Raw genomic sequence first — 26,277 nt, 5'->3', positions numbered from 1 at the left:
TCAAGATACTTCATATTTTTATTGTCGGCAAAATAGACCTCATTTAACTACAAGCAACTGGATCAAAACATTCATTCTCATCACATTATCATAAACTTCAGTAACGTAGAGGACAGTTTGAGGTTAGCACTTTCAGGGAGGGGAGGAATGTCTGCTTTGAAATCATTGCAATATTGTTAGGAGGGAGAGGAAAGACACCTTGCAACAGCAAGGAATAGCAATACTGTTTCAGAATTTTAGGATATAAGTACATCAAAAAGCACAAAACTTGAAGCAAATCTTGAAGCAGCACATTCATGCAGAATATTACAGTGAAAGTGCTTTGCCTCTGTGTGACGGCAGTCACTGCTATTGCTGAGTCAGAGCCAGACTGCATTGAAACAGCTCAAAAGTTATTCCAGTGCCTCCCATTACTTCATCACCTGAGATTTACATGATTATACACTTCATGTATATATGTCCTAATGAAAGAGGCTAAGTATTCCACAATGACATATTAAATTTAGTATTTCCAACAACTGGTGTGCCCATTACATCTGCTGAATTTTCACACTTCTAATTTTCTTCTGTAGCTGCTATTATAAATTATATAAATATATAAAATTATTATAAAATGGTCTCCATTACTGATCATCAACAGAAGACTGGGGGATCAATTTACTATTGGTAAAATATTCTGTCCACTTTCGCACAAGGTCTTTTTCCAGGATTTTTTTTTAATATGCAAGTTGTTTTAGGAAACTGGAAGTCAAATTCCAATAGGAGCCAGTAAGAAATTTTTTAACAACAAGGGTGGTGAAGTACTGGAACTGTTTTCCCAGAAAGGTGATAGATGCCCCATCTCTGGAAACATTCAAGATCTGGTTGGACAGGGCTTTCGCAACCTGATCCAGTTGAAGATGTGCCTGCTCAGTTTCTGGGTTACATGACCTTTAAAAGCCCCTTCCTTCTATGATTCTATGATTGTCTATCCTATTTATATTATGCAATTCCAAAGTCAGAAAATCAATTACACAGTTCTGATGCTGCTGTATGCAGGGGTTCTGTGCAGGGAGTTTGAAAGCTAACTATCACAGGATGCAATTTTATGAAAGAAGGCACTTCCTTAAGAAAACCTGCTCCTGGCTTTTTTTCTTTTCTTTTTATGGAGAACAGGTACCAAAATCAAAAAAGGCCTGGCACTGGTAAATTAGTTATGTTCTGCCTCCTGCAATGTCAAAGTATTGCTTTAATTTGCAAGATCAAATTTCTCAGTATTTATAGCAACGAAGAAGAACGCAAAATCAGAACCAGGGCTTACACAGCTTGTACTTCAAACTACCTTTAATTTTATTACTATTATTATTATTATTATTATTATTATTATTTTGTCACATGGGGGATTTCTTCTGTAGAAATGACAGTACATGGTTCCATCATAATTGTGTTTCAGTGGTTTTCAAAAAATTCTACTGTATTTGGGGCCAAGGATAGGATGGGGAAATGGGGAAATCATCAGTTCTCCCCTTCTTCCTATTTCCTATTCGCTATGAAATAAAATTCATCTACAATCAGAGCAACATTTCACAGTTCTGGTTAACATATCACATTGCCCCCATTTCCAAAGATCACCAGTATGAAGGCCAAAGGTTTTGGGAAGGACGGACAGCACTTCAATGACTGAGACCAGGCAACACCTTCAATTCAATAACATGAGTCAACTCAAAAGCATACAGTTGAATTCCAGAGTGACAGCCCTCTGTCTGTCTTCCACTGGAGCACAAAAAAAATATACATTCAAGTAAGAGAAAGTGGCCATTTAAATAAATACATACGATTGCAACGATCATGATACTCATTACAGCACCTGCAAGTGAGAAGGTGTGGGAGAGGTTTGCAGTGATATTTCAATACAATCAGAAGTCCACTGGGGTCAGCTTTTTCATTGTCTGCTTTGATTATCACAGGGTGATTTGGCTCAAAGTCTAGCACTAGATAATAGTCTTTAATTTCTTAAAGAACAAAGTTGCTGTTATTAGTCCTGTTGGAAGGAAATGTTAAGACCGTGGATTGCTTTCTGCTTAACTTCTGCTACTGGAATGAAACTCCACACTCCTGAGGATACAAATAAAACCTGAAATGACTGCCCATTTCTCTGAATATTCCTTCATTTTTCTTAAAGTGGCCTGAGGCAGATGGTAATCTGACAGACTGGCACAGCATCATGCCTGGAAGGGATCTGTGTGGGTGCCTCAGTTGTTTACTGGATAGTTTTAGACTTTCAGAGAGAGACAGAGAGAGAGAATACCAGTTTCTGAACTGTCTCTGCAATAGCTCTTACTCATCTATCCAACATCTCCTCACCATTTCTTTCTGTGTTACATAGGAGCTCACTACTCAACCTTGATGGCTCAGTTATAAGTCAGGGAACTGTGGTCCAGAAACCTATTCTTCCACAGAAAACAAAAGACCAGCTTTAGCTTACTTTGGAGATAAATATCTCTGCTGAAATTTCACACTGCTGGAAGTCACCTAACCAGCTCATACACTCTCAATCTGAAAAGAAGTTCCCACTTCAGAATCCTCACAGGAGTAGCAATCACTTCTTCTCAAAAGCTTAAAGTGCATTCATGTGACAAAAAATTAAAACAAACAAACAAAAACATCCATCACCAATAAAAAATCCAAACAAGCAAACCAAACCAAAACAGTCCTGCTAAGCCAGAAATGCTGAAACTGCAGTTAATGGAGACCGCCTTTCTTCAGAGGGCAACATCTGTCAGGCCCTGAATGCCAGCTCAGTAGTTACAGTCCTTTTTAATCATCACAGTGTCAACAACTACCTTCATTCCTGAGATCAGTTACAGGGTTTGTGGGGTTTTTGAGGGTTTGGGGCTTTTTTCTCTTCTGTACCAAATCATAAATCAGAACTTCAGTCATTCTTTGCTATGAGAGCATTGCAATTTTGTGAAACTGGGGGGAAAGATTATGTAACAGTCTGGAAGAGGGCTTACTGATCACTTCTTCGTAAATGGATGAAATCCCATTTCAGGCTTCTTTTGATCATTTGCATTACACAGCTCAACAAGCCCACCAGCTCGGTGCAATCAGTGCAATTGCAGAGACACTTAGGAGAGAAAAAACTGCATTCTTTTATCATAGCACAGATGCCATGAACTGCTCACAAAATCTTCACCAGCAGGGTTCTTCAAGGCTGATGAATGTGTGTGGCATGATGGGGAGTGTATGAGCAGCTGTAAAAGACAACTGTCGTCGTGGCAAAAGGGATCCATCTGGTGGCGTGAAAATAGAGGCTTCTTAGACATCATAGACCTCCTCGTCCACGGCAGGCCCCACCTCTCCACAAAGCTGGCGGAAGGTGTTGCGCCTCAGGATCTCCCAGCCACGGTGAGAACTAGTTCTGGATGTGCTCCGTGACAGTGACAGAGCAGACAGATCCTTCTTGCACAGGGTGTCGCCATTGGTTTCCAGCTTTTCTGACCCTTTTTCATAGTTATCCCTATCCTGAGCCTTAAATGCCTCTGTGTAACGCATCATCTTGTGTTTGTTGGGATCAACCCTGTCTTCAATTCTGTAAGAGGATTAAAAAATATAAACTGAACGAAGTAGGAAAGCACCAGCTTATCAACAAACCCATCCAAAAAACAGGCCTACTGACACAGACATTCCAGAAAAATCTGCACAGGTAACTGATTATAGGCAGGATGCTAGGGGCTACTAGCACAGTTATCTCCTAGACCTTCATCCCCATCGACTTCAGTACCAATGTCTGCCCGTGGTTTCTTGTCCTTTAACTCATTTCCTGGTCGTGATTTGCCCATTCCATTTTGCCAGCCATAAGCAATTTGCAGACCTTGCATATATGCATATATTCATTTATTCTATCTGTTTTTGACTTTCCTCCTCTGATACTCTATGGCTGCTAGCCTCAGGATGTCACTCATCTCTGGCTGAACTTTTACTTAACTGCTCCACTTCCACCAATCCTCCTCTACATTACTTATTGATTGTCTTCTGAATTGCTATCCCACAAATACATAATGAACATCCATGTGATTTGACAGAACTAAATCACAGCAACACTCTTTTCTCACAGCATCCAGTGAATAATTGGCATTCCCAGTTATTCCCAGTGAATTTCTGGGACATTGCTCTTGCAGTATATTGTTATATTCCATGCCTTGGACTGAAAGTGTTGCATATTGGCACCACTTTAGGTCTGCTTGTCCTGCCCAGTAAATCTGAAAATCCACGAGGATCAATTGTCTGCAAAAACTGCAGAAGGTCCTATGCAGGACCAGGACTTTGATGATCCTAGTGGGTCCCTTCCAACTCAGGATATTCTATGATTCTATGATTCATATAGCCACCACTCCCCCTTCTGGCTCTATCAGCAAAAGATGGCACAGTTAGAAAATGCAAATACCCAAAAGTTAAATCTTTTCTCACCTGGCATAAATATTGATTAAAATCAGAAATAATGATGAATTTTGTGTTATCTTGACTACAGACAGTTTTTTAGTTCAATGCATAAACTGAAATCCTGGACCTGTGCCTTTGCCACCTGACACAGTCATCGCGAAGTATAACATATTTACTAGGTTCACACGAGAAAGAAATTTTGACTTCAATTATTCCTGTTCTGATTTTGAGTCATTCACAGGGCAACTCATTGCTTCTGAATGCCTGATAGATCAATACTGCCTCTGCCATTTCATGCATCCCAGGGACAGGGACAGCCAACCAAGCAAAGCAGTGAAGTTCAGTGATAGTCATTATAAGAAGTTTGAAAGAAAAATTCAGGTCTTATAACCTGTGCAGTTTCTGGGGTCTGCCCAATGTGACTACTGGATGAGAATGCATCAGTTGATTTCACAAGGAAATGCACAGCAGAGCTTTCTGAGGGGGGCAGTGCTCGTCTATCTATCAGTCAGAGACAGAAAAGAGACTGGGGTCTGTATTCTGTAAGGAAAGCACTTCAAACACTCCCTAGACCACTGAAAAGGCTCGTTATTAACATCCATACATTGGGTTCTTCTTGTTGGATCCTTACATACACATGCCAAGAGAACTCACCTGAGGTACCATCGCTCCCCCAGCCCAAATTCCCGCCCACAGATTCCTGAGCGGGGCCAGAGGCACCGTGGCAGTTTCCGCTCCAACATGACAGTAGTAGCAACAACCTTTGGAATGAGAAAAAAGAGAAAACTCAGATGAATTAGAAAAATAACGAGACTCTCTTTCAAAAATATTAGTTTCATGAACACCAACCCATACCATACTTTATTACAGCTCCTCATGTAATTAAAAAAAATTATAGAGTCTGTATTCCATTTCTTATTGGGCAGTCACTAATTTAGGTCTAACTGTGACATGTTTTGAAGAAGTAGTGGTGATCTTAAAACACTGTTCAATTTCTTTCCTTTTATACCTCAAGGCAATGAGTAGGGTAATTAATTGCAAGCTAGAGAAGAGAATATCTACACCCACTTTAATTATCATCAGAACTTACCACTGTGGCCACATGACTATGTTTAACCATTTGTCTGACTGCTTTCTCACAGAAAAGTATAGGAGATGGATTTCCTGTTGATTAGCTATAGAACTGGTTGCATTTCTTTGCCTTTTGACCAAGACAGTCAGGCCAACTTCTTTCAATGGACACTCCTGGCCTTCCTATGAACATTACCCCCTCAGTCAATCCCTATAATTATAATTTAACTCTCAGTTATACAGAAATGGGATTTGCAAAAACAAGATGCAACTTCAATTCTGTTTAACAAGAGATTCCCCGCGTAGGGAACAAACATCTAGGGAGACACAGGCTGGACAAGAAAGACTGATGGGCTTCTAGCTGCTATTTGAAATAATGTAGGAATGCCCACTTGAGCTAGATTACCTGGGCTCTCCAGAGCTCATCCTGCTCGTGGGCCACCCTCCAGTGGGTGTCACCCATCATGGCAATTAACAAGTTGAGCATAAGGAGGGTGGCAATGATGGCGAAAGCAAAGTACACCACGCTGTACATAAAGGGCAGGTCCACATCGTAGTTTGCAGGGCCATCAATGATAGTGAGGAACAGCTCAAAGGTGGTGAACAAGGACATGGGATAGTTGTAGAACTGCCCAAGGTTTTCAGGGTTCTCTGTCTGGAAGATGATGTAAAAAGCTGGAGGAGAGGAATTGGGAGAAAAAGAGAGAGTTTAACAACAGGAATCACATTCCAGGAGGAATAACAGAATCCTGTAAGAGATTCTGACAAAAAAAAAATTAGTCCGGGCAGGACATGCACGTGTTTCTATGCAAGGACAAATCCCTGATTAGAATCACTGGTCTCCATGATAAAATGACCCAAAATTACTTTGATTGTTTATTTATTTCTCAAAGTAGTGATCTTTTCATCCTCAAGGATATGATAAAACTATGTGTGTTAATCTAATTTTCTACAGACAAATATCATAAATGCAGTATGTTTTTAGACCTTGACTTAAAAATATATGGAATTATCTGAATTATCTTCATTTCTATTACCCTAGAAAGAGCAAGAATTGAAAACCAAACTCATGAGAACAGAAATCAGTACTGGGAAAGTGACCATGCTCAGAGAAATAGAAGCTAAACATCATCACCAGCTTTTCCAGATATTCAGAGGGCAATCAGAGATTAAATCAAAACCCACACTCTTAATTCATACCGAAGCAGCTGGCAGGGGTAACATATTATTATTTTCTCTTTGTAGACTCACCTGATGCAAAGCCCAATATCACCACAGCCATGAGCCAGCAAAAGCGCATAAGATCTCCAAATATCATCTGTAGAGCAAAGACAGAGCCGCCATAAGGCCCAAGTGCTCCACCAAGTCACAGTGCCACCCTATGTAAATCTTTTTCCAGATTTTAAGACCATGAGTGGACTAAAGGAAACTTTTGCAGTAAGGAGAGAATGTGAAAGTTCTAAAATGCTCTGTGCAGACAAGAACTTGTTCATTTGACATTAACGCAAAATTAAGCAAATAGTCCTGAGGGAGAAAAAAGTATTCTTACAGTTCTCCCCATTTGCAAAGAGGTGTCAGGATGTGTGTGAATAGCCCATATTTGTTTGTGTCTCACACCTTCTGGATCATGATGGTGAAAGGTCCGAGCATCTGGAAGCCTCGTGCGAAGTACATGACATTGCACCATCCCAGCACCAGGGCGAAGGACATGGGCACCACCTCCCCAGTCGTGCTGGTGAGACGCATCACCATGGTCACCAGAATCATGCAGGCATATGTGATGCTGCAAAGAAAAAGAGACAGTGAAAAAATGTTCAGTAAAGGAAGTATCAGTCAAGTCATTAAGAGAAAGAAATCCAGAGAAGGAATACTTTAAAAACATGGAGAAAGCAACTCATCTGGCAAAAGAGAGCAGTGGGGAAAACGAGAGACAATATATTTATTAGACTTAGTGTTCTGTACTTACACAATTATGTGGAAAGGCCCTCCTAGGATTGTTTGCCCAAAGTATTTCGCTGCTCCAACTCTAAGGATATCTGGAATCTAAGAAAGACATCCTATTAACTTGAGGACTCACAGAGTTTCCATCATATTACTAAATGTCATGGCAACCACCAACATTCACAAGTTCTTAGAGTCAGCCACATCTCCTTTGATGGATCAACTTCTACATTACTTTAAAATCAGAATGGTTGAGTCAGGTGGGCCCTTTTTGGGATGAGACAGAGATTGCTGGAAAATCTAAGAATGCTTGGGCAGATTGAGAGACACGTCGCAGAGAGGTGCCTCAGTAAAAAAGAAAAAAAGACCTTCCTGGTGAATCAAAGGAGTTTGTTATAATTCACACTGTGCTAGTTGTAGCCTTAGCCCCAGAGTCCTGACTAAGCACAGGAAGAAGGACTTGTCCTCTGGAACATATCATACTCCACACTGCACTCAAGCTGAGGTCACATCAGTGCAGAGCACAGAGGGGACAACCACCTCCTTTGACCAGCTGGTGATACTGTGCCTGATGTACGCCACACAGGCAGAAAGCTCTTTACAAGCCCTGTTTTATTTTCAGTTCTTCCTGTCATCGTGTTTTTAGTTTTCTCACAAATCTATTTCCTATTATAATAAAATCAAGTGGGGGATGGTGGAGAAAGGCTCCTGTTACAAGTCCGTAAGTGTAACTGATCTCTAATTAAATATAAACTTTTCTGTTTATGCACAGAAATCACTTCACCCAGCACCCCTAAACAGAGGGATATTTATGGGTACTGGGTGAAGCAACTCTGGGAGTCAGCTGGACCATGGATGGTGCTAACAGGAACTGTGGATTACCCTGCAGACAGTATTTGAGAGTGCGACCAATCCTTCTAATTGCTTCTTCCGCACCTGGAGTCTTACTAGGACATTGTCACATTCTCTGTCTCATCTAATAGACACTGTTGGCAATATCTATTGTGTTGAAGTGTCGAAGTACTCAGCCTAAGCAAATAAGCCCTACCAAGTAGTGAGCACAAATTCATGTTTGTCTGTAAGTAAAATCTGCCTTGATGAAACTTGAAACTGTATAGCTCACTGTTTCTCTTACCTCGAGAACCAAAATTACTACAGCTCCAATGACTGTGATCAGCTCCCCCACCAGCCTCAGCTCATCCTCATATGCCACGTATGACTCCTGAAGAAAAGTTAATGGAAGTTACAATTAGAATTTAAAGAAAGTGAAAGTTAATTTAAAAAGAGGATGGGGGAGAAGAAAACGTATTTTTACTATAATAAACATGAGTAGTCCTGGCAATGCCAGAGGAACCAGCCCCAGCCCCAGCAGTGGAGAACAGAGCCCACCTCCTATTCCTCCCTGACAAAGGTCAGCTGGCCGAAAGAGGGGAGGAGGACAGCTGCAATAGCTGGGGACTGGGGAAGGCTTGGACTTTCCAGTTGAGTAGGTTAAATGGGAATTGCCCAATGGGGCTCTGACTCCCTACAGTCACAGTACCTGAAGCATTTTCTGGACATAGACTGTGTTGTCCCTGCTGCTGGTTCTGTTGCCTGTTCGGGGTTTCAGAGGCCGGTAGACGCAGCACATGGTGAAGCAGACCATGTAGAGGATGTAGAATAAGGCCAGGAAACAGAAATAGGGACGACCATACATGTTCCACTTCAGGCTCACCAGCTCCTTCACAGGTGTTAGGTCCAAGATCTGGCGTGCCTGAGAAAGAGCAAGAGAAGGAATTACTTGCCAAAAGTGCATTTTTTATAAACATCGTTCACAAATTTTCCTGAGAGGGTGTTAACAAACTATTCTCATCTACCCTATTCGGCATTAGAAAACTGAATTTACTTTGCAAAAGTGGAATGCTCTAGTGGGCATTGGATTTGCTCAGTTTGACAATAAAGAGCTTTGGAAAAAAGAAATATATCCTGCAGAGAACAGCTTTTGAGTACCAGTGAGAAGTACAAGAAAAGCATGTTAGATACTGGAATAAATTTGTCCTCTGTGTAGGACAGAATATTCCTGTTAGTAAAACAACACAAGTTTTTTTTATCAGATGTTTTAAAATAAGAAAACAGAAACATTTTTCTAAAAGATATTTGTACTTGTCTAATGCTCTATGGCTTATGTAAAAATACTACCTTTTAAGTTTCTGCCTTATTATCTGGGTGATAATTAACTGAATCATCTATATCAAGCCTTCAGCTTATACTAGAAGACTGACAGAGCATAAGTAGAAGAGACAGGTGTACTTTATAACTTACTTATGAATCTGAGCCACACATTTTATTAAATATTTCTAGACTTACTTTCTATTGTTTGTTTAGGGGACTATTGCAATAAGCAAGAAAGTAAAGTAAGTCAAATTTTTGTGACTGGGTTACTTTAAAGAAAAACTTCTTACTGCACTCTGGATGTTTTTCTTCTATTGCTACAATGCCCTGTTTCCTCTAAGTCAGCCAAAAATTGCTGAGTGAGCAAAGTGCAAGAAATGTTTCCATAAATGGACATGACTCTAACAAAACTCTTGAATGGCCTATGAAATATCCTAAAGGATTAAAACTGCATGAGAGAGAATCCACCTATAGGTGTCCTGGTTTCTATAGGAGCCAGTATTCTCGAATTCTTTGCATAGGAGAGTAAATTTCATTTTCATAGGGATGATACAAGTTTGAAGCTTACTATAATCTTCCTGTAGCTTAGTTCCCTTCTATTTCTTTTACTTTTCTTCCACTTCAAGATCATAAAATACATCTTAATACCTCTGAGTATATGCATTCCCCTTAATACAAGAGGAACCCACTTCTGACTGGGGGTTAAAGATGCTCCTCTAGTCCAATATTGAACAGGGAGGGCATGATGGGATGGGGTCACACACAGCATTCTTCTAGAGGAGACAGCAAACATTTTGGGCCAAACATATCAAATGCAAAAACGAATTACTAGTTATGCATTAAAAAAGTGAAAATGCACATATGTAAGAGCATTCTGGAAAATGGACTGCTACACCTCTTGATATTTGGGCACACCGTATCTTCTGAAATTAGGATTCTTGGATCTGCATGCACTATATGAACGTTTTGGGATAAGAGTGAGGCACAATATTCTGCTTTTTTTTTAGAATTATGGTTTAGTCTTCTAAAGTGGACAACTTTTAAGCTGGTTCTATTTTTTGACATGGACTGCTTTTCTCTGGATTTCCATATGTATCACCACTTACAGAAATTTAGAGGATTTCACGTAAGAGCAAATGAGAGCTCCACAGACAGCAGCTCCATAGCAAAGCTCTCCAGAAGCTCAAACTTTTGTTAGAAAGGTTTGACAAAATTTTGATAGATGGAAATAATACAGGATGGGCAGAACTGTGCTAATTGAAGTGTCTTCTGATTCATTTCCTGTCCTGTTAGGATTATTTAAGGTCATTACCACTGATAGGGTTGTGTACCTTGAAAGTCCTACGGAGATCTGTCAAAGCTTGCCATTACACTCTGCTATTTTTGTCTTATTAATCCCTTTATAGGGCTTTTGACCCTACAGCAGAGGTAATTTGCCCACTTTGTTTTGAGTCATAACCTGTCATTAAATGAAGGGAATAATAACAATGAGTGGTTCCAAAACGCACTCCAGTTTAGGATTTCTGAATGCACTCCTGTCTCACAGGGACATTGTGAGAGTTTATCAGTACCATAGCTACAGGAAGATACTTGCTAGAGCTACTCTACAGGTTCTTAGTGTATCTTTGAGCCTAGTGAGAGAAAACCCTTTTCTGCAGTTTGTTCATACTTGTTCTTTCAATAACTTGTAATTTTCACACCTCAGAAGAAACTGTATATAAAGCATCAGATGTAGCCAGATCATTAATAAACCCCTACACTTCATGTATTCTCTGCAGCTCGTGGTACAAGGTCCTTGCTCTATGGATTATATCAGTGAGCTCAAACCTTCGAACTCATCATTCCTCTCCATTGATGATCCCCACGGTTTGCACACAGAAAGCATAAGGTGCCCACGGTACCTCTCTCTTCTTGGTGGATACAATGAGCTCAAGGAAGGACTGATCTTCAGCCCAGGAGTCAATCTCTGTGATATCATACAGCACAGTGGTCAAGGGGCCAAAGGACCAGAGATTCTGCTTCCGCTTCTGCATAAGGTATTGAAACATCTGAGGAGAAAAGAAGGGAGACAAGGATATCAGAAGCTTTCCAGTATATCATGTCTTTGCAATGAGAACAAAAAAAGTTCTTAAAAACCCTTAATTATGACATATTTTCCTTGAACTTGGTAGCTGTTGAGGTTCCCGTATCTCTCAGGAACAATTACAGCAGGTTAAGAAGTGGAAGGTATTTTTCTGACTCCTCTTTGATTATTAGCTCATGCTTGACGTAAAGGATGAGTGCTTTTTACTCTAAATTCTAATCAAACTGCTAAAGTTACTTGACACAGTTATACCTCCTGACAATAGACTTCAGATGGAATTACATGTTGATTAGAAAAAAAAATGTTTTAATACTCTTCTACAAGTTCTCGAAAGAGACGTGTGACAAGGGAAATGATCCTGTCCCTTGTGAATCTAAAGAAGAAACACCACCCTTGCTTTTCATTGAGTGGAAGGATGAGGGTTTACATTAAATGCTAAGATTTTGTCTATTAATAAATGCCTGTGGATACCTGAAGAGGTTTCCCATGTGTCACCTTTAGAATAATGAAATCTAGACAACCAAGACAATAATTTCAGTGAGCCTTTCAAAAAATTGCTTTGGCTAAATCTGTCTGTTAATACCTCTTTAACTCAAATGCCTCAAAAATTGGGGGAAAATATCTATTCTTTAAGCACTAATTTCTTTCATTAAGATAAAGAAATTTCTTATAAAGGGTTTTTGGGACCTACATAAGACTTCTGGAAAAAAATCTTGTTATGTATCTTCTACCCACTAAGAACATGCACAAACTCCCTTGCTCTGAATGATGTTATTTCAAGGTCTCCATTTCTCTTTTGTACCGAGGTACCGGTGTCACACAAACTCACCACAGTGTTGCCCTCAACTCCAGCCAATTTGAATGGAGTGAGTCCCGCATTGTTAGGAATCAGTTCAAGTGACCCTGGTCCCTCTTTGTTCCTGTCATAGGAAAGTATCAGGCTGTACATGTGGCAGGCAAACGTCTTATTAGGCTGGAGAGCCAGGATGTGAAGAACAGTGTTACCTATGAAGGAAGCAGACTGGATAAAGTATCTGGAATAGCCCAGCCCTGTGCCAAGATTGAGAATTGACTGATGGCTTCTATTTTCCTCATATCCCTCATCCCACAGCTGTTTCTAGTGAGAGAAGAATATTTGCATGCACAGACAACAGTCTGAATTAAAATGTCCAGATCCACTCTATGCAATTCACTGAGCCCCACAGCACATACCCAGAGAATCTTGAGCTCTAATGTCAGCTCCATTTTCAATGAGCAGCTGCACAATTTCCTCATTTCCCACACAGGCAGCAAATGATAAAACATGCTCTCCTGAAATGAAAGGAATGGGGAGAAATAACGTTAAGAACCCAGGAGGTAGAAGAGGTTGAATGATGCTGAGGGAAAGCTATCCATGCTATGAAGCCTTAGGAGATGAAAGGAGGACTTACTTTAGGGAACTTATCAGTTTCCTGCCCCTCTCCTCATAGTACTCAGAAAGGTTAAAAAGGTTAAAAAGACCTGTCCCGCAAAACACTAATATGAAGAAATGTTCTTCTCAGGGGTTTACCTCCATAAGAAGGTTGACAAGTAATTTGCTGCTAGGAAGACACTAAATTACAATTTTTATACAATATATGCATTTATTTGCATACATGCAAATCTATAAAATGTGTACTATTTATATTTACATAACATTTACATACTCAGAGGAAGTCTTACTGTCTGCTAAAAGGTGCGTGTCTGACGACACTTGGAGGTAGGAGCCCCTGTTTATCCACTTTACATGGAGACTACAGTAAGCCTCCCCATTCCCCCTCACTACTCTGCTGGTTTCCTCCTAGGGCAGCAAGGGAACAAGTTAAGGCTGTACCAAAATAGAAAAGGTTCTGGGAGCTGCGCCTGAAGAAGTGCCCAGTGGCCCTTGCTGTGCTGGCATTGGCTCCTCTCTTAAGCAAAGCCTTCACCAACGTGGTGTTCTGGTTGGCTGCTGCAATGTGGAGAGCTGTCTGCCCTGCAAGAGACAGAAACAAAACCTTGTCTCCCAAGAAAGCAACTGCAGGCTGATCGGCAGCCCCCAGTTCACATGTCAGTCATGGTAAATGGACAGCAGCTAAAGGAGTTAGCTTTGAAGTTATCCCTGTTTTGTGCAAAGCGTTGTCCTAGAGATTTTCCAGAGGTTCCACTCTACTTAAATCTGTTCATGAATTTATTAAAACTGACTTTACAAATTGCCAAAAAACCCCAACAGAGTGCACTTTATAGATTTTTTTTCCTTTTGAAAATCAAGACTTGCCACATTCTTCTGGGAAGCAAACAGAAAGTTATGAGATTGACTACACTTCCCTTCATAAGAAATGAAGATAAGGTCAAGAAAAAACTCCCAAAGATTTCCTCTAATCCTTCAAACTAGGCTTTAGAATTTTTAAAACCCCATCATTATTATTTTAGTGGCTTTGAGATTCAGACTGGAATTTCTGTGTACTCAACCAGAAGCATTCTTTTAAAATCTGGATAGGAGTTTAGCCTCAAAAGCAGTGGCCACATTCCTCGTTTTCTCAACCAAATAACTACTTTTTCTCCTTCCAGGGGAGGTTAGGCAGATATCCCTTTTTTTACCAACGAGTATGTCAGAAAGCAAACTGTACATATCCTTGCAGTGCCTTTCCAATCCCTTGCAATTCCCTGGTCGAGGCCTTTGCATGTTTGCACATGTGTGTACTCAAGTTTAATATAATTCCACCTTCCAAGAAAGGTCAGAAGCCATTTGTATGTTGGTTTAGCTGTGTAACAGTTTAGCAACATATTGAACCAGGAGCAGTATAAGCCAATTTCCTAAAAGTGCAGGTAGTACTTCCTCTCCCCCCCTTCAGGGAATCCTGCCCATCCTCTTCCCCAGTGATATTACCTTCATAAAGTTCTGATGTCATCCTCTCATTGATAAGCTCAGGAGCTGCTTCCATCAAAGCCACTGCTGCCTCCAAGTTATCATACATGGCAGCTACATGAAGGGCAGTCTCTCCCACAGCACCTAAAAAGAGTAGAAGTATGTGAATTGTCAAGACATTCAACTGTACGGGACAAAAGCAGAAATAGATTTATTGAGGTGGGAAATTATGGGAGTGCTATGACCTCCCTTCAGTAGTGCCTGGTACAGTCACAAAACTGCACAGTCTCTGTCCTTCACTTCAACAAAATCTGAAAACTGAGCAGAAACTTCAGGTGTTGTAAGTTGATGGCCGACCTCAGGCACGAAGCAAATGAGCACAACCAAGTCAGAAAACTCACTTGGTTGCAAAGTTGCTGACACCAATTTAAGTCATCATCTGACTCTGCTGATGCTAATGTTTTAGCGAACTTACAAGCTACTCATCGTAGGAAGCTCTTGCCTTGCACGGAAAACCATTTTTCTCGAGTAATCCCAGTTACCTCTCTGATAGATATCACATGTTCCGTCAGTGAGAAGTTTCCTAATGGCAGCAAGGTCATTCTCTTTGGCAGCCTGGAGGAGTGGGGATTCCCAGATCCTGTAGTCAAGAAAAAGCGTCTGATAAGGAAGAAAGTCAAACACATTGTGCCTCTCACCAGAGCTAGCGTGTCCTTTGCTCGAGATAGTTTTTATCTTGAACATTTTCACTGAAAAATCAGCAATGCACATGTGCCATCTGAAGTATTCTCTGAAGGCACAAAAAAAGAACAGGAAAAAGCAGAGCAGTGCTATTCTAAAAACACACTGAGGTTCATCATCTCTGGGCTTAATGACACTGAACCGTACGGTGGCAGCAGAGGGAAAGACAGGGAAACAACCAAAATGTTTCTTGTTTTTATAGCTCACATTACGAGGCACAGAAATAGTGAATGATGGGTCACTGAAGCCCTCCTGCAAGCAGGCAGTTATCTCAGGAGCCAGAAAAAAACAGTTGTTTCTTCACACAGCACAGTAAATTAAGAAAAGGTCATCATCTGAATTGCTCCCATAGTGGAAAGAAAAGGGCAAACAAGAATTCCATCTGTGTTCCGGCAACACTTTCTATAATTAAGAGACTAAGCTCTGAAATGTCGTTCTTCCATATACAAAGTTATGGAGAAAAATTTGACAGCTTAGTTATACTATTTTTTCTCTAGTGCTGAGAGAATTGAGGAAATTTTTAAGAACTGAAATGTGTTCATGCCCTGGGAAAGAGCACACACTCAAACAAGTTCCAGACAGAGTGGTTCACTTATAGCTGAAGCATGTCCTTGAGTCTTCCATGAGGATCTGCATTATTTGAGTATATCCTTCGGGCTTGATGAAGAATTTATAAGTACAGCCACCAAACTTCACTACAGCAAGGTCTTTGGAAGCAAACAACAGGTCAAGGGAGGTGATCCTCGCTCTCTACTCAGCTCTGGTGAGGCCGTACCTAGAGTCCTGCATCCAGGTCTTAAGATCTTCAGTACAAAACACATATGGAGCAACTGGAGAGAGTTCAGCAAAAGGCCACAAAGATGGTTATGAGAATAGAACATCTCTCAGATGAGGAAAGGCTGAGAGAACTGTGACTGTTTAGCCTGGAGAAGAGAAGGCTCGGGTGATGTTCCTATCAGTTTGCATAAACACCTGAAGACAGTTACCTGCAATGTTTGTTCAGCATCCAAACAAGCTTTGCCAATGCTCAAAATCATGAGTTGGCCACACAAAAGTAAAAAAAAAAAAAAAAAAAAATCTACAAAATGGAGGTAAATATTTCTGTTATCCTTAAATATTTTCAGGTTTGTCTTGTAATTCATAAATTAAAAAGTGGTTTGGGGTGGGCTTTTTGATTTTTTGATTTTATACAAATAAAGAATTGTAAGTACCCCATAGTCAGGAGATAAAGATAAAAGGGGAGGAAAGACACTCAAACCAAACAAAAAAATTTATGTCTCATGAGTTTTCAGTATGAAATAGAAAGAGACTCCTCTCTCCCAACAGGAAGATTTCAATTTTAGGTCTTTGTTTAAATTAAAATTTTGTGCTTTTATCTCACCCCTGCTGTTTTCTAGTAAAGATGTTTAATTTGATGTTAATTATCTAGCATGGCTCAGGTCAAGCTGTAGCACGTGATGTGGAATAAGTCAAAGGATTACAGTAGAAAATGACAAATTCAAGCTGATATGAGCAAGGATAACACCAGCCCTCATTTTCCTACCAGCCTCTGTCTATCCCTTTACTACAATCTAACAACTGCCAATAGTTGTCTTAAGCACACACCCCCCAAAAAACATGTGGGACAAACACATTAGTCAAACCATCTACCTGCAGATACAGTAAATGCTTCCTCCTGGTGATGTTCCATGTATTCTGGTATTATTGAGTTACAAGATTTTGGGGATAAATACTCCATAAAGCAATAGGTGCTTTGCATTAAATGGCAACACTGATGTGAGAATATATTACCTGGGAATATAACGCTATTATAAGCCACAATAAAACCCACATCAGAGACACAGAGAATTTAAATGGCCCATTGCAAAAAATGTTTTCTTACAACTCATGCATCGTAAGTGCAGGACAGTTTAACAATAAAACAATAGGAAAATAGGCAACATGATTTCTGTGCCTTACAGGAATATTCATTTTGTGCTTTAAATTATTCTTTTATGGACAACAGGATCTTGAATTAAAAAAAAATGATATGCCATTATTCAGGACTTAACCCACTTGAAATGTGAGATTTCTGCTCTAGTTTGTAATGGAAAGACACTTTAGGCACTTGAGAAATCTTGGGGGAGAAAGCAAAACAAAAAATATCAGAATGACACAGATCAGTAGAAGTCATTTGTGTAAGTGTAAATTAATGGACATGGGCTACAAGTAATAGAAGCATAACTGAACATCATGTTTATCATTCCACAAAATGAGCACTTCCTGTCACCAAAAACACCCCATTATCTAAGTTACTAGAAACTAAACTAGAAAACCCGTGAAGAGCAGAGGAGAAATAAAAACACTCAGGATAAAAAGAACCATCCTCAACAAATCAGGGAGCCATTCTGAGATATTTTTATGTGTCCTTCACACTCCTAGTTAGGGAAGTATTCCTTCTATAGCTTACTCATGCGTCAGTTTCATTAGTAACTAATGACAAGATGATTTGATGAGGAGATTGCATCTAGGATCAAACAAACAGGAACTAAATAAAGAGGCACTCCAAGCAAAAGTCATAAGATTCAGTGTTAGTAAAGTCAGCTTGCCACCTCTGCCACTATTTTGGCTGAGAAAGACTTTGTGTTCCTGGAAAATATAAGTTTCAGAGGCAGGAAGTGGGAAAGAGGTGGGGTTTCAATAGTATAAACAATGCTACAATTAGTATGTTGATGCTTTACTGGGTAGGCCTTTGTCCCTCAAATGACCTCAGAGAGAAAGAAGGATTGGGCAAGAGATGACATGGGAGGACACAAACACAGTACCTTTTTCTCAAAAATTACCAAAGTTTTTGTAAACTAATTAAATCACATTAGTGCTACAAGGAAGGCACCTAAAAATACTATGCTCAGCTTTTGGAAACTGAGGGCAAAATTGTCAAACATTTCTTCTTATTGTAGCAACCTCCAACTGGGCTTTAAGTGCCAGAGATCTCAGGCCAAAGAGCAAGCCAGAAGAGGAACCCAGAAATGTTGGCAAATGTCATGGCACACTGCCTGCGATGTCTCAAAGCTTCATGAGTTACATGCTTCTAGCATATGCTTTTGCTCTTGTTTAATTTTCTGTCTCATAATTGGGGAAACATTTTACTCTCATTTAAAACATACCGTTCTAATTATCAGCTAATTTTTAATACATTACAGCAATGTACTCAGCATATAAATATCAAAAACGACGGGAACCAAATTTACTAATATAAAAGATTAAATGAAGTCACCTGAATTTAGAACCTTCAAAACATTTTCAATTATTTAACTTCTGCATATTTAACCAACTTTCTTCCTGACAGATCAAACACAGCACGAATTTTGCATTTTACTACTTGGGCCCCTTTTTGTGTCAAAGCAGCAGCTGGCAAAATCTGCAACTGAAGTGTCTTAACAGAACTGCCTACAGTAGATGCTTAGCTTCTGTAAAGTACCATTATGTCACTGAATGGTGAGGCTGGCTTTCAGAAAATGATTCAGCAAACATATCTAGACACCTTGAGAAGATAATTCAGCACATCTAAGTTAAGCTCCTGTTCTAATCCTGTTCATCCCCTTCAACAGTTACGGAATCAAGGAATACTAAGCTCCTGATTTACCCAGCTAAGTTAAGTTTGTAACACTACGCAGACTGGATGTTGCCTTAGAGGATCAGTTTAGGATAAGCACAGCTGCACAGCAAACCAGTAATTCTGATGGGCAATGAGAACCACAACAGTATCCACCTGGATGTGCTCCTGAGTTCTTCTCACTGAGCTAAGGCATGTGTCTGAGTGGAGGCATTTAGTGAGCCTTCATCATGCGTTACTATCGGACAGTTTTCTTCAGAGGTGATTCAATGACGTGCTCGGGAAGCCGTGAGCTGTTTTTCCAATATAGGTGAGGGCAAAACCAGGAACACTTGAAAATCCATTGTGAAACAAAGAGAAGATAAAATGTAGGTCAGATTCTGACTGAGGGAGTCATGTAAAATGTAGTTCTAAACAAGGTTAAAGATTTCACAAGCACTTTCTGCTGGTTATATGTATGCTTTTAGGTTTACAGCTTCTTAAGCACTTTGGAGTGCAGCCTGCTCGTTTCACTTATGGAGAGGTAGAGAATGCAAAGACTAGTAAATAAGTCTTAACTCTGTTATAAAAAGAAGAATTTGGATTGCTATGGTTATTCTTTCAAAACAGAGAAATTTATTAAATATGTGAACTGTCTGGACAACAACCAATCTGAAGCTTCTATTTCAAGACTGAACTCACCAGGAATGCAAAGAAACATCTCTTTCTATTCTTCCCTTTTCAGATTCTACAACTTCCATCATTCACTATATGGAATTTCCCTATTGTTTGCTTTAATTTAAGCTTGCTTCCAGCTTCAAGCTTTATTCTCATAGAGAGTCAGTTACTGAGGTACTAAAGCAATTATTTTAACCTTAGCTATAAATTCATCAGCAGGATATTATTTTAGCTTTCTCCTCTTTCCCTGTTGTGCTCAGAATATCCGTGGTCCAGAATGCATCATGAAATTGCCAGGGGAGATTCGTCTTCTCCCTTCCTTCTGCTAGCACGTGCATGTAAATGTATGAAAGCCTTCAGGAGAGCAGAGGGCTGCTCAGAGGAAGCTAACCAGCTGAAAGATGATCAAAGCAATCACCTAGCAAGATGCCAAAGAAGGAGTTAGGGAATAATTGCATGAAGTGAAAAGGAGACAGATAATAGGGGCTTGGACAATCAACAGGGTCAGCAAATTTCTTCAGCACCAGCAAGACTCAGCAAATTAACTGGAACCCCTTGCTCATGTATGTCAAAGCTCCTTCAGCTGAGAGTAAACAGAGCTTCTCTGAAAATAAATTAAACAGGTTAATAATTGCCAATGTTACTAGACAAGAAACTGATAGGGAATTCTTATCCCTTCAGATATTTAGCTATCTACCACACAAAGCAGTAGAAATCTTTATCAGTTATTTCCAGCAGGGCATTATCCTTGCTTTAACTTCTTTTTTTTCCTAATTCTGCACCTGAGACCATCATAAGAATAATCTCATGCTAGAACTGTTTTAATTGTTCAGAAGTTGTTAGTTGTTATATATTATCACTGAATTTCTCATAAAACAAATTTGTTCTCTGATGTATAACCTCATTCTGCATCAAAACTTCCAGCCCTCCTCAACAGGGATTTTCTTGCAGTTTTATTCCAGGTTCTGTTCCTTACCCCGTGTCTAATCATTTTTTTCTAATGGCTTTTTAATGTGGGGTGGGTTTTTTTCAGGGTACAAATTTCATGTTTTCTTCTTCAAAAGGAAACCTATAGCCAAGTTTAGGAAGTCAAATAACTTCCTAAATCTATGAGCCTGAGATGCATTTTAGGCTGAGGTTGGGTGTGTGTATGTCTGTGCATTGCTGGGGAAACACGGATTCTGAAGGACATTTGCACTTGTGAAATTAGGGAGATCATTTACCATTATTAGTCTCAAAACTTCCACTGGGATGAAGGTGGATCAGCAGAAGAAAAGATCAGAAATGCTGCTATTGATGCTTTTGATTTTATGTTACATGCAGCAGCAGATTTTTCAGCCAATTTTTCTGTGCATCTTGACTACTCAGAAGCACTGTTGTTGCAACAAGCTATAAATTAAGTGGAATTGGAAGCTGGCATCTTTATTTCACTGTCACCTTTGGGTGCAAAGGAACTAATTAGTACTTACAGGCATTGTGGGCTTTAAGACAGCACAATCCTATGTCAAATTCTGGGCTGAAAACCCAGTCATGTTTTTTAGACAAATGAACAGCCAAATGGGGACATCTCATTCACTACCAGCTTGAGAAAGATTTATGTAGAAGCTGGAGGCTCTCTGTGTCCCTGTACAACTCTTCAACAATCCAGTTTACCAGCATTAGGCTGAGCTGCTTTTTTATTTGTGCCACATTTGTTTTCAGGGTAAGCAAAGCACCTCACTAATATGTCTGGGACACTAAAGAGCCACCAAAGAATTTGGAAACTAAAGGTTTTATTGTGGCATCTTTGGAATGACCATAGCTCTCTGCAAGTTAGGCAAATTGTTCCAGGCACCTCTAATGTGTTACTTACTATTTATCAATCAGAGTTATCGATACAGGCAATAACAGGAGGAAAAATACTACATAATTGTTATAATTTTACAGGTACTGGAACCATATACTCGCTCTAATTTATATATTGCTTATTTTTTATGAATAGTGCAATTCTCATAGGGTGGAATTTCTAAAACCACATTCTAGGAGGAATTTGTTCGTGTTTCCTTAGAAACTCTTGCACTGAAAATAATTTCTGGAAGATCTATTACACAGTGACAGACCTGTGATTCTTCTTCACCTCTATCAGGCCCAAATTTTTATAAGTATTTATCTCTCTGTTCTCTGTCTTTATGAATTATGTCGAGGATTTATGTTCATATGCTTCAGGCTGTGTAGATCCCAGATCTTGCTTCCAAAGATGATTCTAGAGAGGACATATGAGATGTGACCTCTGTCCCTGGGGTTCCACATTGAGCTACAGGCTGTTTAAAAAGGAGAGTCATCAATAGAGAGAAACCAGAAGATTAAGGCCAAATAAACTCAAAATCCTCTATAAGGTTAGGAGATTATATGGCATTTTCTGAACCTGGATTCCCCTGGGGGAATATTATGCAGTGCAGTATTAATCCCTCTCTGTGAATAATGCTGAGATCTAGTGCTAGTAAGATTCAAATAACTGTTTCACACAAAGAAAGAGAATGAATATCAATGCCAGGTGGTGACAACTACCAAATGAGTCAGTTTTCAGGTATTATCACCAGTTGTCAGACAGAAAAAAAGCCTTGTTCTTCTCTCGAAGACTTTCTTTGTGCAATTAGAGAACACCAGCTAAATAGTAACATGTTTACCACTGGCTTTCAGTAAGACAATAGTAGAATTTAGTCACTACTAATTACTGTATGTATTCCAACACCATTTTCACTAAGAAGAACTCAAGCTGAAGCCACAACACTGCAGTTCTATACCACAAAATGACAGGATGCAGCAAAAGCCCTTTTGGTTTACAACAGTTTTTCCACAAAAGCAGAGGTTTCATGAGAAGAGTTCCCATACACAAGTCCCCAGAGAAGGTCTTCTTGTTGTGTTTTTCTATCTGTACATAACTAAAAATGTGAAAGCAATTAAACTCATCCCAGTCCTCTGCAAAATGTTCATTTCTTTTCTCCTCAAACTCTAAGCATCTCCGGGGACAAGAAAGGAAAGAGTAGGATAATAAGAGGAAGAACTGCCCCCTTTAGGAAAAGAGTTTTCACATATTGGCACCATGTAATTTGTGACCAAATAGGAAAAGGCTAATTTGTGTTAGCTGAAACATGTGGGAAACATATAGACCTAAAATGGTAGGGAAAATTGTGTCCCAGTGCAACCCTGATTTCACAGACAGTGAATATTGTACCCACTACATGTGTTTTACAGAGAATTTTGTAAAGAAACACAGAAAAGTTAACTTTGGGGCCAGTGGGATTGCACTATAGTGATCTAAGAGAAGATTATGCAGAAGGGTTTATATGACTAACAATTTTTCTGCTTTCCTCTGTCAGTAGCAACATGGAACCAACATGGAACCAAGTAGAACCGAGATGTTCATGGGCCTGTAGCACCATGACTAATGAGGACTAATGAGCAAAGAGAAGGTCCAATGGCAATCAAATGGCCAATGTGAAAGGGAGCAACCAAAAGGAAGGGGCCAAACCCTTCTTGGCAACAGGAGATGGTAAACAAGGGACTGGAACATCATCGAAATGTATGATTTTGGAGGTTCAGGTTGAATATTTAGGAAAAGAAAAAAAACGTTTTTCACTAGGAGGTTACTACAGCACTGTAACAGGTACCTAAAGCTGTGGTGGAGTTTCTGTCCTGGGAAACTTTCAAGACTGAGCTTAAGCAATGTGATCTATTGCTGGCAATAGTTCAGCTTCAAGTGGGAGGTTAGATAGAGATCAGCAGAGCTTCTTTCCACATGTGTTTGGCTTAAAAATATGAAGATACTGTTATAATAATAAAAAATCATCATAGTACAATTTACTGCTTATTGGTATTAATTATTAGTATATAATCAATATAATTAATTTAATATATTAATATATTTGGACTTCTATTTTCTGCTCACTTGGATCTTACAGAATCTGCTGAGAACTTATTTTTCAGTTACCTGTGATGCTTTTCATGAACACACCAAAATGTAAACACTTCAGCATTCCACAGAAATACTATTGTTCCCATTGTCCCTCCCATTTTAAGTGTATTTAAGTCCCACTGCTCTGAAGCAAACTGGAACAGGCTTTGTTACTAAGTCAGAAGTTAGATCATTATATAGTTCTTTCCCTAAAGATGTACTTTTGTCCCTCTTAAGATGCTTCCTTGCATATTTCTATACATATATGTGTATATACATATACATATGTATAGATAGATTTTGTCCCCAAAGATGTTCAGAGTTATGTGTCGAAAGAAAAAACAGATTTTACAAGCAACTGGAAGCAATTTGTTATTTGAGTACTGCAGCACTTGTGCATGCAGAAATGACAATGAAAACCAGATCCAGCTGTATTTCCATGAATAGTCCTACATTTCTGTGTGTGGAAGGAGCAACTCTGGACAGCAGTAACAAACAGCCTTGATTCAGTGTTCGCTTGGGAAGACACAGGCATCTTCTGGATAACCTAAGGTCTAATAGGAGTCACTGTACTTGTTGACAGCCAGGTCATAGGGCTGAGCAACCACAGTCTGACCCAGGAGATGACTGACCCCCAAAACGTTCAACAACATTAAGCCTACTCTATCCCACAGTTAGAGCAAACTTTAGAGAAACAGAAAGCAAAATCCTCACAAAAAAGCGCCACTATTTCAGCTGACTGCAGCCTATACCTCACACACACTCCTAATAATAATAATAATAGTAATAATGTTAATGATAATGATGACAGTAATAATGATAATGATAATAATAATAATTACAAACAAACCTTCATGCATTTTCCTGTGAGCTTTACCAATGAAGCAGGAAAGACAAGAGAATACATTATTAATCTGTGACTGAAGTCCTGCACTCAATGTAATTCAATTGCAACCTGGTAAATCTACCTGTGAAAGCAGATAAGATTGGAACTCAGAAGCATTCCACCTTGAAAGAAGAAATCTGATAGACAAGAGTGCTCCAGGGTTGTTTAAAGTTTATCTACTGGCAGAAAAGCCTAAGGGGAAAGAGTGAGAATCAGCTACAGGGAGAGCAGCAGAAGAAAGGGAAGACAAGAAGGCTGAATTCACTGTACCTTTTCTGCTGGAGTAAGTAGATTTCATCCAGATGTTTATCCCAGGATTTTTTGCCTTGCAGCTTCTGACTTAGTCCATTCCAGATCCGGGAATAGAAGGGATTGCTCTCCCCAAATAAAGGTACCCCCATATCACGTCCCTTTTGCTCTCTTGTCTAGCTGCCTGAAAGCCTGCAATCCCCACTTTGGAAAGAAGTCAGGAAAGGCTCACTGCAGGTCACCACTCCTCCACCCTCAGTTACTTACAGAGGAGACTGTCAGTCAGCTGCATCAGCTGATCAAAGTACATGTAAAAACACAAAATAAAATCACTTGTTCCTAGCAGACCATACTTGAGCCTCATTAATCACTTAGTTTCCAAAATAGCCCAACCCAAAGGTGTGTCTGATTTAGAAGTATCTTGCCAGCAGCCTACCCCTCAAAAAGACCCTGTACAGCACAGAAGAAGTCATACACAATCAAAGTCCTAAGCTTCTACTATTTTGATTTTGAAATCTAGAAGTTAGAAGCAATCATTCTCCTTCTGTATCTCTGAATTCCTCTGGAAAGCAACATGTAAGCAATTTTGAAATAGACAGCTGAGCAAGTCAGGCAAAACACCTTTAAGGTGAGTGAACATGTGGGAACGTGCCCTAAAAGACACAGGGCTCTAGGAAGGTAGCAGAGAGGAGGACGCACCTCCCACCTCAGCTGTCTGCAAATCCCATTAAAGAAATTACGTTACAGACTCCACCTTCTCCACGTAAAACAAAACCACTTTACTCCACAAGCTGGAAGAAGAGTTTATGTAGATTAATATGTAATCTTTACAATATTCCATTTTCATTTAATGTTCTAAAAACTCTCATTATTTCTTCACATTTCCTCCAGAAAACCAGCATTTAGGAAAGGGATGAAAATTTCTATTTGACAAAAACTTTTTTCTTATTTAACAAAAACTTGATTTTGGTACAAAAAACCATATTCATAGTCAGGGGGTATTTGTCTGCAAAGCAATAGACCAAATATCAAAATGAAGAGACAAGATATCCTTCTTTGTGTGAAGAAGCTGAAAGCTATGAGGGAGAAAAGAAAAAACAAGAAGTAAGAAAGAGAGAAGAGAAGAGAAGAGAAGAGAAGAGAGAAGAGAAGAGAAGAGAAGAGAAGCAGAAAGCTCCTAATTTCTAATCTTCTTTCCCTAAAGACTTGTCCTAATATTCTTGCACCTTGAATCAAAAGAAATAGCCCTTCATTCCTACTCCTGCTGTAGTGGAAAACAATTCTGTTCAGGGTGCGTGGACCTAAGCAGAATCAGTAGGTAAGGGAGAAAAGTGTGTAAAATTATAGGACTGAGTCATCTCTTTGAAACTCCTGGTTTATTTAGAGGTTACAAAACCAGGATTAATATCCAAATGTCTGTGAACTCATGATGTATCCTATTCAATAAAAACATAGATTGCCACACAGAAAAAAACAATGCTTTATGGCAAACGTGAGGAATCATATCCTAAAATATAAGATTCACTGAGTTGACGAGTTCTAGGAAGAAATGTCAAGTTAAGCTGTCAGAATGGGAAGAATATATTACTTGCTTCATTGAGAGGTTAGAATTTATACCAGCCAGGTGTTTTGAGTATATATTGTGTTTTTAATGTATTTTTTTAAGAATATCAATAATGAA

The 26,277-nt window shown here is 39.5% G+C and overlaps 1 protein-coding gene across 2 annotated transcripts; it reads right to left on the bottom strand.

The window, feature by feature from the left end:
- LOC104687155 (transient receptor potential cation channel subfamily V member 6-like) lies at positions 1–25,228 on the bottom strand. 2 transcript variants are annotated; one of them, XM_010396170.4, is made up of 15 exons: positions 24,618–25,228; positions 15,077–15,174; positions 14,556–14,678; positions 13,521–13,661; positions 12,881–12,979; positions 12,498–12,673; positions 11,487–11,633; positions 8,975–9,187; positions 8,570–8,656; positions 7,460–7,536; positions 7,111–7,276; positions 6,745–6,811; positions 5,900–6,168; positions 5,077–5,183; positions 1–3,571 (listed from the first exon to the last, which is right to left on the bottom strand). In XM_010396170.4, exons 1-15 carry the CDS (start codon positions 24,746–24,748, stop codon positions 3,298–3,300), a joined length of 2,175 nt encoding a protein of 724 aa, XP_010394472.2. In that variant the 5' UTR covers positions 24,749–25,228; the 3' UTR covers positions 1–3,297. The 2 variants fall into 2 exon arrangements, with proteins under 2 accessions (XP_010394472.2, XP_019139247.2); XM_019283702.3 differs by lacking the exon at positions 24,618–25,228 and having other exon boundaries at positions 15,010–15,165.
- Positions 25,229–26,277: the final 1,049 nt, after the last annotated feature.

This window comes from Corvus cornix, chromosome 1, assembly GCF_000738735.6.
Source record: "Corvus cornix cornix isolate S_Up_H32 chromosome 1, ASM73873v5, whole genome shotgun sequence".
Classification (NCBI taxonomy): Eukaryota; Metazoa; Chordata; class Aves; order Passeriformes; family Corvidae; genus Corvus; species Corvus cornix.
The sequence above is the reverse complement of the archived record's forward strand: the minus strand, read 5'-3'. Positions and strand labels throughout refer to the sequence as shown.